This window comes from Pan troglodytes, chromosome 4 (genome assembly GCF_028858775.2).
Source record: "Pan troglodytes isolate AG18354 chromosome 4, NHGRI_mPanTro3-v2.0_pri, whole genome shotgun sequence".
Lineage (NCBI taxonomy): Eukaryota > Metazoa > Chordata > Mammalia > Primates > Hominidae > Pan > Pan troglodytes.
The window spans coordinates 178,266,342-178,280,900 of record NC_072402.2 but is presented as its reverse complement, the minus strand read 5'-3'; the positions used below and the strand labels follow the sequence as shown (position 1 = coordinate 178,280,900).

Genomic DNA, 14,559 nt, shown 5'->3' with positions numbered 1-14,559 from the left:
GAGCTGCTGAGGCTTGAAGGAGAGGCCGAGGGAGGGTTTGGCCCGTGAGGCCCCTCACCATGCCTGGTGACCCCTGAGCCTCAAACTAGTTATCTGTAGAATGGGGATGATAACGCTCACTCCGCAGAGCTGCTGAGGCTTGAAGGAGAGGCCAAGGGAGGGTTTGGCCCGTGAGGCCCCTCACCATGCCTGGTGACCCCTGAGCCTCAAACTAGTTATCTGTAGAATGGGGATGATAACGCTCACTCCGCAGAGCTGCTGAGGCTTGAAGGAGAGGCCGAGGGAGGGTTTGGCCCGTGAGGCCCCTCACCATGCCTGGTGACCCCTGAGCCTCAAACTAGTTATCTGTAGAATGGGGATGATAACGCTCACTCCGCAGAGCTGCTGAGGCTTGAAGGAGAGGCCGAGGGAGGGTTTGGCCCGTGAGGCCCCTCACCATGCCTGGTGACCCCTCAGCAGTTTTGATTTAGGTCCTCGCCTCCACGCAGGGGCCTGCAGGGTGCGCGCGGCCCTTTGTTTCTCTAGAACCCTGCACGATTCGTGGTTTCATGTAGAAACAAGTTAGTGAGCAGTCAGTCAGTAACCACAGGCCGCAGAGTTCCGGGCTGCTCCGTGCTCTGGAACACGGGGGAGGGGTTGATGTCAGGGGCGTGGGTCCTGATCACATGGCAGCAGCCCTTCTTGGGGAAGTCAGCTACCCAGCAGCCAGTAGTCCTCGGCTACCCACCCTCACCGCCTGGGGTCCCATGGTGAGACAGCTGGGTGGGCATCAGGCTTCTGCAGAGGGCCAGGCCGGAGGGAGCTGGGCGAGGGAGTGGGGCTGGCTCCCGGCTTGCACCGGCCTCGTGGAATCCAGGCCTCAGACCTGATCGCTGGCGAAACTGGCTCTGTGCGCTGGAGCCCCTGGTCTTCTGCGTCTCTCCTCCTCCCGGCCAGACTTTGCTCCTGGCTCAGCGACAGGTATTTGCTATGGAAGAGCTGTCCCTCCCTCCCCTCGGTGGGCCTGGGTCCACCTCCACCTCCTCTTCAGGTCCGCACCTTCCTCCCCTTTAAAACACCAGCCAGGCGCAGACCCGTTCTAGGCTTTTCCATGGTGCTTCCGCCAAAGCTTGTGACCGAGTCCTTCCCGCCTAGGGCTGGTGGGCCTCCCCTGCTGGTAGGTCTCTCTTCGCTTTCTTTACTCAGAACTGACGCTCTCATTCCCCACCCACCAAGGAAAAGCAAAAGGGAAGAAGCCACAGCTGGCCCCGGCTTGCTTTGGCACAGGTGTTTCCCCCCGGCCCCCCGTCGGGCACCCTGGTTCCTGTTCTGTCCCTGCCCCACGCGCCCCTGGGCCTCCCACCCGGGCTCCTCAGCCTCCCCTGGGTCGGGGTGGGGGGACTGGCTCCCAGCCCTTGGCCTAGGGTTTGGTGAACGCCTTTCCTGGACTGCGGGCCCACTTCAGGCGCGGCTCCAGGCTGGGCAGCTGCGCTGGAGGGCCGAGGGCAGGGGTGGGGTCGGGCGTCCACCCTCAGGGTTGCGCCAGGGAGCCGGAAAGCCGACTCCCGAAGTTGGGGTCCTGGGAAAACTTGGGTCCTGGGTTGACCGAGAAGCGGCGGGGAAAGGAGGCGGGCCAGGAGGAGGGGGCCTGGCGGACGCCGGCCGGGGGGCGGGGCGCGGTGGGGCGGTCGGTCCCGCCCCTCAGTCCGCCCCGCCCCTCGGTCCGCCCCGCCCCTCGGTCCGCCCCGCCCCGCCTGCCGGGGAAGGGCCACGTTGCCCGCCCGGCCGTCCGGCCCCGGCGCGCCGCAGAAAGGGCTGGCGAGTCGAAAGGCGAGGCGGCCGCGGCAGCGCTTGGGACGCGCCTGGGCACCGGGCTCGCTCCCTGCGCCCCGGAGCAGGCCAAGTTCGGGGCCAGGACGTCGGGAGGACCTGGTGAGTAGGTGTCCGGGGACGGAGGTCAGACCGGGGGAGGCCTCGCGGGCGCCGAGAGGGAGCCCAAGGGACGTCGGGTCGCCCCCAAAGCCCCAGTGCCCATGAGTGCTAGCGAGAGGGGGCTTGGCTGGGGAGCGGCCCGGTCCGACCCGGTGCCAGCCGCGCGTTAGTCCCTTCCCGTGCCGAGAGGTTGGAACTCCGCCTTCTGCTTTCGGAATCCCGGGCCTCCAGCTGTTAGAGGAAGGGCGGGCTCCGCGGACTGGGGAGGATGTTGTGAAACTCGGCCCCGGGCGTCCCTGCGTGCGGGGCAGGGAGGGGGTGGGATTGCCCGAGAGGGTTTTCGGAGCGGGATTGGGGAGTGGCCTTTCCCCCCTAACCTCACTCCAGCATCCTTTCCCCAAGTTAATAGAGGCTGATTCTCCTCAGCAGAAAGGAAATGTTGATTCAGTGTTGAAATATATATATAATAAGTTGGCAAGAAAACTTTTCTTCCTACCTGTTTGCTAACGTGTGTGGAGTAGAGAGCCCCGGGACGTGCAGTGCCCGCGTCTGATAAACTCTGAAGTAGAGGGACTGTGGCTGGCCGGCTCCGTCTCCCTAAAGGCTGAGGCTTCACTTTGGTTAACCCTTGCTGCTGTAGTGGGTCTGCCGTTTTGTTTTAGAACATCACTGGCTGAGATGTTGCCCAGCTTTATTTTCAGTCATTTACGGTATTTTTTCAGGCCGTGTAGCCTTTGCTCTTACGTGCTCACATCATCCAGGATCTGCCTTCCATCAGCAATCACTGCGTCCTGGTCCTTCCCAATTCTGGGGACCATTGAGCTCACCCATTTCCCTGCTTCTGTGTCTCATTCTCACTGTTAGAAGCACTGCGGTATGCCTGACCTCAGTGGCCTGTGTTAACAAGGGAAACTCATTACTGTTCGGGGCAGTAGGGAAATTGTCACTGTCGTCAGTATCCAGGCACTGGGACCTTGTGATGAAGCAAATCAACCCTGTCACCTTATAGATGAGAGAACTAAGGTGCAAGTGGGTCAAGTGACTTGTCCAGAGTTGCCTGGCTTGCTGGCTGGATCGCCTGAATCCCAGGCCTCACGCCTTTTGTGGCGCTTGTATTTAGCTCTTCTTTTCCAGGATGAATAACCTGCATCCCTTCCCTCCTAGGTCTTATTCTCTCAACTCTTGAATTATTTAGTGTATCTTCTCTGACTACCTTTCTTTTTTTTCCGTCCTGAAATTATGGGCCTGGTACATGATACAGGAGTCCAGCCAAGGTCTAAGAACGAACATGAAAGCAGTTCAGTTAGAGTTCCATTACCTGTGACATGTCTATATTTTCTGGAATTTTTACGTAGTGCTTTTTAAGCAAAGCAGAGATAGAAGGGAAAATCTGTTACCATTTCTTCCACTTCTGTACTTAATTTTACAGCTAAATATAACTTCTCGCTTATTGCTCATGATTGGAAGTTGACTATCTGGTGTTCGCTTGCTGTTTAAGAAACATTTTTTGCCAGATAAAGGAAATAGGCTGGAGAACACCATGGTATCAGAGTGTTAGAAAGGATCTCACAGCTCCTAGGCAGTCCTTCAAATGCTTCAGAAACTGAGTGAGCCCCATAGGGGCAGGTGGCACCTACCCAGAGCCACCTCGGTTTTAGCTGAAGGGTTTTGTACTGAAAAGACTCACTTCTCATCTCCCACCATGGTGCAGATGTCTTTGTACCTGGTGGTGTGGATTGGCTGTGTCACCTCCCTAAAGGAGTTGTGAAAACTCTAGAAAGTCAAAGCCAGTTTTGAGTCTGTGCCTTGCATGCCAGTCTCATAAATGACATCATTAGGAACTCAGGTCAGGATTAAGGGCAGTTGTTCTATTTAAAAAGGAAGGTGTAGCAGATTGTATTTTCCCTCAAGGGCTCACCCATAAGTATCCCCTTCCACATGTAGTTACAGTTTGACATTGTCCACTTCCCACCTAGTGGTGGGGTTTATGATTCTCTCCCCTTGCATGTCAATAGGGACTTGTGGTTCCCTTGACCAGTGAGTAAGACAGACCTGATCCAAGGCTGAATCAGGAACAGGATACACCTTCACCTGGCTTGCCCGCTTTCTTGGAACACTCACCTTTGGAATGCAGCCACCACTTCCAGGACATTTCCAGGCCACATAGAGGGGTTCTAGTGAGCACTCCTGCTGATAAGGTCTCAGCTGCTGCCAACATCATCCTACAGACGTGTGAGAGAATGTGAGAGCCTCTAGGGGCATCTGGCCCTCAGCTTTTGAGTCTTTCAGCAAGGCCTCAGGCATGGTGGAGCAGAGACACGTCATCTCCTCTGTGCTGCACTGTCCACATTTCTGACCAATAGAAACTGTGAGGAGTAAGTGATAACTATTGTTTTAAGCCACTAAATATCGAGGTAATTTATTATGCAGGAGTAGATACCTACTAAGGAAGGAGACATGAGTGGAGACAGGGCCTCAGTGTTTGGACTTGGAGCTGAGCACAGAGGGCAGGGAGGGCACTTGCCCTGCTTGTCAAGATTATCTACAGTCTGTTTCTCTGATTGCTTCAGGTACTGATGGCTGCATAATGAGTCACCCCAGAACTTAGTGGCTTACAACAACAGAATCATTTTATTAACATCTCAGCTATGTGGTTCTTGCTTGTGGTCTTTCACGCCGTTGCAGTCAGCTGGGGCTGGGATAATCTGGAGGGCTGTCTCCTGTGTCTAGCGGTTGATGCTGGCTGTCAGCTGGGACCTTAGCTGGGGTGGTCAGTTGGAATACCTATGGGGGTCCTGTCCATGTAGCAGTGTCCTGTCCATATAGCAGGGTCCTAGGAGTCAGCATCTTAAGAGGACCAGGTGGAAACTACTGCCTTTTATGAGTTAGTCTCACAAGTCACATAGCGTCTCTTCCCAGAACCAAAGGGAGGGAACATAGACCCTCAGCTCTGGAGGCAGGAGTGTCTTTATCACTTGTAAGAAGAGCATATGGAATGGGATATGTGCGGTCATCTCTGGAAAATGTCACACTTCACTCGTGCTGCTGCGTTGGCCATCTTTCTCCCTGATTTCGGTAATAGTGCAAGCAGTCTTCCATCCAGCCCCTTGAACCTCATACATGTGCCACGCACTGTGGTGGGTACAGAGGTCATAGTCTTTTTTCCTAAGGAGGAAGGTGGGAGTCAGGTAGGCGTGGCCACAGATTCTGTTACAGCGTGGAGAGAGTGCTGTGGGAGTGTAGTCACAGGGAGGCCTGGCTCTGTCTGTGATGTTACAGAAGGAGTCACCTGAAGTGGCCTGAAAGGATGTGTGGGTGGCTGGCAGGTGGCGCCGTGGGTCAAATTCCAGGATGAGGGACCAGCTGGAGCAGAGACACAGCAGCGTCCAGGTATATGCTTACTGGGGAAAAAGCAGCCTGCTGAGGCCAGAGTGCAGGGTCCATGGGGTTAGTGGTTGGAGGTAAGGTTGAAAAAGGATGTTTCAGACAGTCTGTCTGAAAGGCTTTGGATGTCATCATAATGAGTTTGAGTTTGAGTTTGTGGGCAGTGCAGCCTCTGATGGTTTTTAAAGCAAGTTAATGTCGTGACCAGGTGTGCTTGTCAGGAAGGATGCGCTGTTGCTGTTGGGAAGGTTTGTGAGAGGGAAGCAAGATTAGTGACAGGTGAACCAGCTGGGAAACTACATCAAGAGTCCAGACTTAAAACAGTGTTTCCTACGAAGGAATGAGTTCAGGTTAAAGGGCTGGAGGGCTTGACATGGGATGCTAGCAGTCAATGAGTAACTTTGTACTTCCATTTTCATAGTTTTGAAGTTCTTGGTCCTAGATGTATTTCAGAATTGAGAATTTTTTGGATTTTGAAAAGATGATCTGGTGAATTTACTCTGTAGTGGAAGATCAGAAGCAGCATGGCATAAGCCACCATGTTTATTTCTGTAGCAAAATGTATGAATAGCCACAGCAGGAGAGAGAAAAGACTATAAATAGCCCCATATTAGATCAGATCAGATTTTACCAAATGAGGCTGGATGAGGTTTTACTGCCAATTGAGTTTAGAAACCTTCTGTGTTTTAGTGCTTCTTGGATTTGGCAGTTACAGTTGAGGAACTGTGGATGTTTTTAGATCCCAGGCACATCTGCCGAATGTTGAGAGCCCTAGCACAGCGGCTTGGCAGTGCTGGTGGAGCCAATCCCTGTCTTCATGTAGCTTGCAGCTGAGGGGGCCTGAGAGAAGTTGAGCAAGTGGTTGCGCTTGTTGCTGTTGGTGAAGGGTAGGTGGACCTTACATGGTCCCAGGCGTCAAGGAAGGCATCTTGGCAGAGACACGAATCAGAGTGTGCCAGGTGAAGAAGATAGGGAAGAGCAGAGCTGGCACATGGGCACATGCAAAGACCCCGACGGTAGGGTTGGCTGTTGGGGTACCAGACGGGAGTGTGGTAGAGTGGAGCAAAGAAAATGGGGAGAAAGGAGTGAAATAACGGCCGATATTTACGTTGTCATGCCGGCACTGTTCTAAACACCTAACATGGCTCATCTCATCCGATCTTCACAGCAACCCAGTTTGAGTCTCAGAAATGTGGCAAAACGTAGGGTGATGCCTCTGGGCTGTCCGGCTTGCCTTTGTTGCTGCTGCACTCTCCTGATGGTGGCCTGAGCAGTGCTTCCTGGAGAAGCAGGTCACCGCTGCTGGCCAAGGTCTGGGCTTGATCATCCTTTTGGGCACAGCCAGTTGTGAGAGGGTGTATGGCTCCTGGTTCATGTGTGTGCACACAGCACTAACTTCCAGGCAGAGCTGAGGATCCTATCCCAGGAACTACGTGGATAAACAGTAGGAAAATAGCACTGGGGCCCAGGCTGAGCCTATGTGAAGAAGAAGGTGGGCTGGAACTAGGGGTGTCATGTACTTTTATGGCAACAGGAGCAAGTTTGAAGCACAGGGCTGTGGGGTGGAGAACAAGGGTCCAGGGATTAAGGTGGAGGCCAGGGCTTGGCCGGGGCAGCTTTTCCTGTGGGCTCTGCAGCCACTCCATGTGTGTGCAGACTTGCCAAGTAAAAACTCAGTCAGAAGACTGGTTTGCTCTGCATGGCTTAGAAGGGTGGGGCAGGAGGTCCTAAGCATCAGGTAGTGGGTGTGGGCCACCAAATTCTGGTGTCTGGAGAAGAGTAAAAAGGCATCTAAAGGGTGCAGAAGTCATCTCAAGGGTCCCAGGAGGCTTTGCCATAAGGGCCTGCGGGTCATTGTTGAGTCAGGGACGGGCTATCCCTCTGGCCCCCCCCCTTTTTTTTTTTTTTTTTGGTGGGGGATGGAGTCTTGCTTCGTCATCCGGGCTGGAAGGCAGTGGTGCCATCTCAGCTCACTGCAACCTCCGCCTCCCAGGTTCAAGGGATTCTCCTGTCTCAGCCTTCTGAGTAGCTGGGATTACAGGCACGCACCACCACACCCGGCTAATTTTTGAATTTTTATTTTAGTAGAGATGGGGTTTCGCCATGTTGGCCAGGCTCCTGACCTCAGGTGATCCGCCTGCCTTGGCATCCCAAAGCGCTGGGATTACAGGCTTGAGCCACCAAGCCCAGTGGGGCCCCACCCTTCTAAGCCATGCAGAGCAGCACTTCATTGAATAGAGTTCAGTCCCTCTTCTCCATCCCCATCCTGTTATATAAAGTCTTTTTCTTGCACAGTCATTTAGGAGGTGGGAAGTTGGGAGACAGGGAATCCTGGCCATTAGATTGGAGGGAAAGTTCCAACATGGACAACATCCTGAGGGGAGAGCGAAGAAGAAACTGAAACTCTTCTGGGCCCAGTGGCTCACACCTGTAATCCCAGCACTTTGGGAGGCTGAGGAGGGTGGATCACTTGAGGTCAGGAGTTCGACACCAGCCTGGCCAACATGGTGAAAGCCCGTCTCTATTAAAAATACAAAAATTAGCTGGGCATGGTGGCAGGCATCTGTAATCCCAGATACTCGGGAGGCTGAGGCAAGAGAGTCGCTTGAGCCTGGGAGGCAGAGGTTGCAGTGAGCTGAGATCATGCCACTGTACTCCAGCCTGGGCAACAGACAGAGTGAGACTCTGTCTCAAAAAAAAAAGAAAAAAAACTGAAACTCTTTTGTGCATCACTCTTTTCTTCCACATAAACTTTCTTAAAAATCAAATAATGGGGATATGGCCCACAGCTCTGAGTAGCTTCATCCATCTGTATGGCCCCAGCTGGGCACAGCAGTAAGGCCAACTGAAACGACGTTTGCCCTGAATTTCTCGGTCACTTGACAACATGTATCTAATTGATATATAATATTTGAGCCCTGATATAATAGAATTTAATTGCACAGTTACATGGAAACAGACTTGACGTTTCTGAGAAGACTGATGTCCTGGCGTGGTGGGGGTGGTTGGTTTCTAGGAAGAAGACAAGTGGTTGGTGGTGAATGCTGGCAGGGGCTGGGGAAGTCTCCCCAGGAGGGAGACAGAATCCATGTCTCTTTAGAGGCCCTTCAGGATCAGCCCTTTTATGCCAGATCTGCTGGTTTGAGAGCCCAGAGCCTCAGAGGTTAGATCTGAGGCCCAAGGTTTTGGCCAGGATTAGAGAGTAGCCTGTGAGGCAGAGGGCAACTGGCAGAGCTGTTGGTGTAAGAGGGTGCACGCCTGAAGCTTTGGGGTGTGAAGGGTAGACCAGAGGCAGGACAGTCAAGGAGTTATGGTCTGGAATGGCAGCTGGCTGGGAATTGGGGAGTGTTTCAGATCCTTTCAAGTAATGTGGTCTGGAATGGCAGCTGGCTGGGAATTGGGGAATGTTTCAGATCCTTTCAAGTAATGTGGTCTGGTAGAGCTTGGAGGATTGGTGGGACCATGCCTTTTTCTCACTGGTTTGTGTCCTGGTTCCTTCCCAGAGCCTGGCAGAGAGCAGGTGTGTGATACATGTCGTCAGGTGACTGACCGAGGAATTCAGGGCAAACAGATCATCTCAATTTGCCTTGCTGATGTGCCAGCTGGGATTACGCTGATGGATGAAGCTCTTCAGAGCTATGGGCAATATCTACATATTTGATTGTCAAGAAACTTCGTGTGGAAATAGCTTCAAACTTACACAAATTGCAAGAATAAAAAATAGTATAAGGATATTCGTACACACTCTCTTTACTCAGATTCACCTGTTAATATTTTGCTCCATTTGCTCTCTATGTGTGCAGAGTATGTTTTTGTTCTGAACCATTTGAGAAGTTGCATCTATCCTGGTCCTCTACTTCTAAATACTTCAGTGTGTATTACCTAAGAATTGGAATTAATCAGTTATCACTGATACTTTAACCTACTGTCCATATTCCAACTTTGTCATTTTACCCAGTAACGTCTTTTTAAAATAAGTTTTTTGAGGTTTCATTGACATACAATTGATATCAATATGTGCAAAGAACTGCATATAAAGTGTACAATTTGATAAGTTTTGACATATATGTGTGTGTGTGTGTATATATATATATATATATACCTGTAAAAGTATCACCACAATCAAGATAATAAACATATCCACCCTTCCAGAAGCTTCCTAATGCCCCTGTGTAGTAACTACCCTACTGCCCTTCTCTGCCTCCATCCCCAGGCAACAACTGATCTGCTTTCTGTAATATAGATTAGTTTCTATTTTCGGCAGTTTTATGTCAGTGGAATCACAGTGTATGTGCTCTTTTTTGTTTTTCCCAAAAAGACCCATATTGTGTAATTATTTGGAGATTGTGTTGTGTATGTCAGTGGTTTATTCAGTTTTATTGCTGAATATTATTCCATTCTATGAGTAAACCACAATTTGTTTATCTGTATTTCCCTGTTGATGGGCCTTTGGGTTATTTCCAGTTTTGAGTGATTATGAATAAAGTTACCATCAACACTCCTGTGTAGGTTTTTGTAGGGACATGGCTGAAAGTAGAAAGGAAATGGGGCATGCAGGAGAGACTGAGCTTGGTTATAACAGCCTGTTATCCCTGGGGAACTAGCTCACTCACCAGAGGACGTTAGGAGGGATCTGCCCCTGCCCCCCTTGTGATCCAAACACCTACCACTAGACCCCACCTCCGGCACCACCACACAGGAGATCAAATCCCAACATGTGTTTCAGAGAACAAACCATATTCAAGCTATAGCATAGCTACATAATTATTATAACACTATTAATAAGACCATCTTTGCCTTGGGAATTTTAAGTAGCACCTTTATTACATATTAGATTTTTTTGTGTAATGAGTCTGTTTCTGGAGCTTAAATTCTATTTCACTGGATGGTCTGTTTATTTATGTACCAGTACCACGCAGTTGTAATCATGGAGGTTTTGTAGTATGCCATATATATATATATATATATATATATATATATATATATATAATAAAATAAAAATTTTTTGAGACAGAGTCTCACTCTCTTGCCCAGGCTGGAGTGCAGTGGCACAATCCAATCACAGCTCACTACAGCCTCAGCCTCCCAGACTCAGGTGATCCCATCTCAGCCTCCTGAGTAGCTGGGACCACAGGTGCGTGCCACCATGCCCAGCTTTTTTTTTTTTTTTTTTTTTTTTTTTAATTATTACTTGTAGAGACAGGGTCTCCCTGTGCTGCCCAGGCTATTCTTGAACTCCTGGGCTCAAGTGATCCTCCTGTATTGGCCTCCCAAAGTGCTGGGATTGCAGGTAGGAGCTACTGCACCTGGCCAGTATGCAGTATTTTCATATCTGGTAGGGCTGAGTCCCTCCTCACAGCTTATTTTTATTGTTTTCCTAGTTTTTCATGTGAACTTTACTGTCAGTTCGTCTAGCTCCATAAAAAGGTATTTTTATTGGGATTTTTGATGATGCTGAAATGTCCTGACCAAGAACGAGGGATATTCAGATGTTCTTTTGTGTCTTTCAGGAATGATAGTTTTGTTCACATAAGTTTTGAATGTTTAAGTTTATTTAAGTTTATTTCTAAATATTTTCTCATTTCTCTGGCTTTTGTAAGTAGGGTTTTCTCATCCATGTTTTCTTCTCATGAGTTATTTGTGGATATGAAGGCTATCCATTTGTATATGTTGATTTTTATATTCCACTTCCTTGCTCAGTTCATTATTGATTCTTTTTGAGTTTTCCAGGCATATTCTCACAAGTAAAGATAATAGAAATAGTTTGCTTCCTTTCCACTTCTGCTTTGAATTTTTTTTTTCTTGGTTCATTTGCATTGGCTGCTTCCTCCAGCAAAATGTTAAATAACCCTGGAGATGATGGGCAGCTTCATTTTGCTCCTGACATTCGTGGGGTGCCTCTGGTGCTTCCCTGTTGGTAAGGGGTTAACTGTAGCCCTGAGGTGGGACATTTGATTTTAAAAATCAGTCATCTTGGGGCGCTTAGGTTAGAGGAATGGTAGGCAGATGCTGTCACTCCCTGCCCCTCCCCTCCTCCTTCCCACCTGGAGGGGAAATGAAATCTGACAGGTAGAAAGAGGGGAGTTGGGGTTCTTTTTCTCTCTCCCTCCACCAGCATCACTCTCTGCCTCTCCCTCAAAAATACGTTGCTGGGTCAGGATATATGTTGACTCCCTAGAGAGCTCTGGAGTCAACCTCCTGGCCTTCCTCCACCCTCACTCTTGGCCTTTTCCTGCCCCCATTGCCTCTACCTGTGGGGCATGGAGCCACGAGCCTTTGTGTGACGGTTTGCTTTCTCTCTCCTGTCTTTAGGTGCATGGCTGCCTCCTAATCCCATAGTCCAGAGGAGGCATCCCTAGGACTGCGGGCAAGGGAGCCGGGCAAGCCCAGGGCAGCCTTGAACCGTCCCCTGGCCTGCCCTCCCCGGTGGGGGCCAGGATGCTGAAGAAGCAGTCTGCAGGGCTTGTGCTGTGGGGCGCTATCCTCTTTGTGGCCTGGAATGCCCTGCTGCTCCTCTTCTTCTGGACGCGCCCAGCACCTGGCAGGCCACCCTCAGTCAGCGCTCTCGATGACGACCCCGCCAGCCTCACCCGGGAAGTGATTCGCCTGGCCCAAGACGCCGAGGTGGAGCTGGAGCGGCAGCGTGGGCTGCTGCAGCAGATCGGGGATGCCCTGTCGAGCCAGCGGGGGAGGGTGCCCACCGCGGCCCCTCCCGCCCAGCCGCGTGTGCCTGTGACCCCAGCGCCGGCGGTGATTCCCATCCTGGTCATCGCCTGTGACCGCAGCACTGTTCGGCGCTGCCTGGACAAGCTGCTGCATTATCGGCCCTCGGCTGAGCTCTTCCCCATCATCGTTAGCCAGGACTGCGGGCACGAGGAGACGGCCCAGGCCATCGCCTCCTACGGCAGCGCGGTCACGCACATCCGGCAGCCCGACCTGAGCAGCATCGCGGTGCCGCCGGACCACCGCAAGTTCCAGGGCTACTACAAGATCGCGCGCCACTACCGCTGGGCGCTGGGCCAGGTCTTCCGGCAGTTTGGCTTCCCCGCGGCCGTGGTGGTGGAGGATGACCTGGAGGTGGCCCCGGACTTCTTCGAGTACTTTCAGGCCACCTATCCGCTGCTGAAGGCCGACCCCTCCCTGTGGTGCGTCTCGGCCTGGAATGACAACGGCAAGGAGCAGATGGTGGACGCCAGCAGGCCTGAGCTGCTCTACCGCACCGACTTTTTCCCTGGCCTGGGCTGGCTGCTGTTGGCCGAGCTCTGGGCCGAGCTGGAGCCCAAGTGGCCAAAGGCCTTCTGGGACGACTGGATGCGGCGGCCGGAGCAGCGGCAGGGGCGGGCCTGCATACGCCCTGAGATCTCAAGAACGATGACCTTTGGCCGCAAGGGGGTGAGCCACGGGCAGTTCTTTGACCAGCACCTCAAGTTTATCAAGCTGAACCAGCAGTTTGTGCACTTCACCCAGCTGGACCTGTCTTACCTGCAGCGGGAGGCCTACGACCGAGATTTCCTCGCCCGCGTCTACGGTGCTCCCCAGCTGCAGGTGGAGAAAGTGAGGACCAATGACCGCAAGGAGCTGGGGGAGGTGCGGGTGCAGTATACGGGCAGGGACAGCTTCAAGGCCTTCGCCAAGGCTCTGGGTGTCATGGATGACCTTAAGTCGGGGGTTCCGAGAGCTGGCTACCGGGGTATTGTCACCTTCCAGTTCCGGGGCCGCCGTGTCCACCTGGCGCCCCCACCGACGTGGGAGGGCTATGATCCTAGCTGGAATTAGCACCTGCCTGTCCTTCCTGGGCCCCTCCTTGCCACATCATGAGCTGAGGTGGGACCACAGTCCCCAGGCTGCGTCGGCCTGCCTGTGTTTCCCTCTTAGGTGCATTTATCTTTTTGATTTTTCCAAGTGGCATTTAAATGCACAAATGATAACAAGAGGATTATTCTCCCGTTCTCAAGGGAGTCAGATCAGGGGAACTATTCTAGGGTATGTTGCGGGGTATTAAGCGGGAAACCACTGTGTGGTAGGGGGGCACTGGGCTTGTTGGGGCCAGAAATGTCCACGTCCTGAGCTTTCTCCTGGAGCACGTGCAGAGAGTTTGGCAACGTTCGCTCTCTTGACCAGACCCCTTCTCCCTGACCTGGCTCTTCCAGCCAGGGCACAAGCCCTCCTTCTATACCTGCTCTCCTTCCCCCAGTGGGGACTGAGTTATGGGAGAAGGGGACATATTTGTGGCCAAAATGATACTAACCAAAGGGGCTTCCTTGTCAGGGCCTGGTGGAGTTGGTGGGTCATCGGGGCTCACTGCCTCCTGCCCTTCTCTCCTGTCTGACCCCCACTTAGCCCTTCTCTCCTTGCAGCCTAGCAGTTTATAGTTCTGAGATGGAAAGTTGAAGGGGGCAAGCAAGACCTCTCCTCAGCCCATGCCCAGCTGTCAGGAGAGAGGTGCAGGGAGGAAGGCCTTGTGCTGGGACAGCCTCTCTCTTGCCTTACCTCAGAGAGGGACTATGCCCTGACCCCTCCTTTCTGAAAATTACTGCCCTCCCTGTTGCTCTAGGAGGCTCCTGCTGGCTTGGTAGAAGACAGAATTCAATCTGCCTGTCCCTTTTTCCCCTGGGGTTTGACGCACAGGCTCCTCTCAGCATGAGGTGGAGCAGTAGACCAGGTGGAGCAGTGACCAGGACGCCTCTGGCCCAGTGCTGCCCAGCCTCCCCGCCCGCTCCCAGGCGCCCCATGTCCTCACAGGCCAGGACGCCATGGCAGGATGGAGAGGACTTGGTGGATTTTTGTTTCTTGCCTGACCTCAGTTTCATGAAAGAAAGTGGAAGCTACAGAATTATTTTCTAAAATAAAGGCTGAATTGTCTGAAAAATATTTATGTGTGTGTGTCCTGGAAAAGGAGGTGGCAGGCAGGGAAAGAAAGGAAAAGGGAGAATGAAGAGTTAAGGAGAGGGCTAGACGGGTGGGAGGAAGCAAAGTTGAGGAAAGAAAGCAGATGAGTGGGAGGGAAGAGCCAGGGACAGCCCAGGGGATGGGGGCCAGGTGGGAAAGGAAGTCCAGGCCACAGGGTGGAGAGGAGCCCCGGACTGTGCTCCTGCTGATCGTCCTGTAGAGCCAGGAGGCCGCAGCAGGAAAGCTGGTGAGTGTCTCCTGCTTCTGCCTCCTGCTGGCTGGGCAGGCCTGGTCTGGGGAAGAACCAGGTCCTCTGATCAGGGTGGTCCCTGAGTGGTGCTTTGTGCCCGGTGCCCTCTGCTGGCCCAGGCAGTG

General features: G+C 52.4%; 1 protein-coding gene across 11 annotated transcripts in view; it reads left to right on the top strand.

Annotated features, from left to right (window-relative positions):
* Nucleotides 1-14,164, top strand: part of MGAT1 (alpha-1,3-mannosyl-glycoprotein 2-beta-N-acetylglucosaminyltransferase) — a 52,306-nt gene extending 38,142 nt beyond the window's left edge. For 8 of the 11 annotated variants that reach the window (XM_054684872.2, XM_054684871.2, XM_063811748.1 and 5 more), the window contains one exon: nt 11,608-14,164. In XM_054684872.2, coding sequence (XP_054540847.1) covers nt 11,734-13,071 — 1,338 coding nt within the window. In that variant the 5' untranslated portion in view covers nt 11,608-11,733 and the 3' untranslated portion in view covers nt 13,072-14,164. Of the gene's footprint in view, nt 1-460; nt 961-1,694; nt 1,912-8,798; nt 10,259-11,607 lie in introns of those variants that run through there. The other 3 variants (XM_518161.8, XM_003311000.6, XR_008548174.2) reach the window with 3 other exon arrangements.
* Nucleotides 14,165-14,559: the final 395 nt, after the last annotated feature.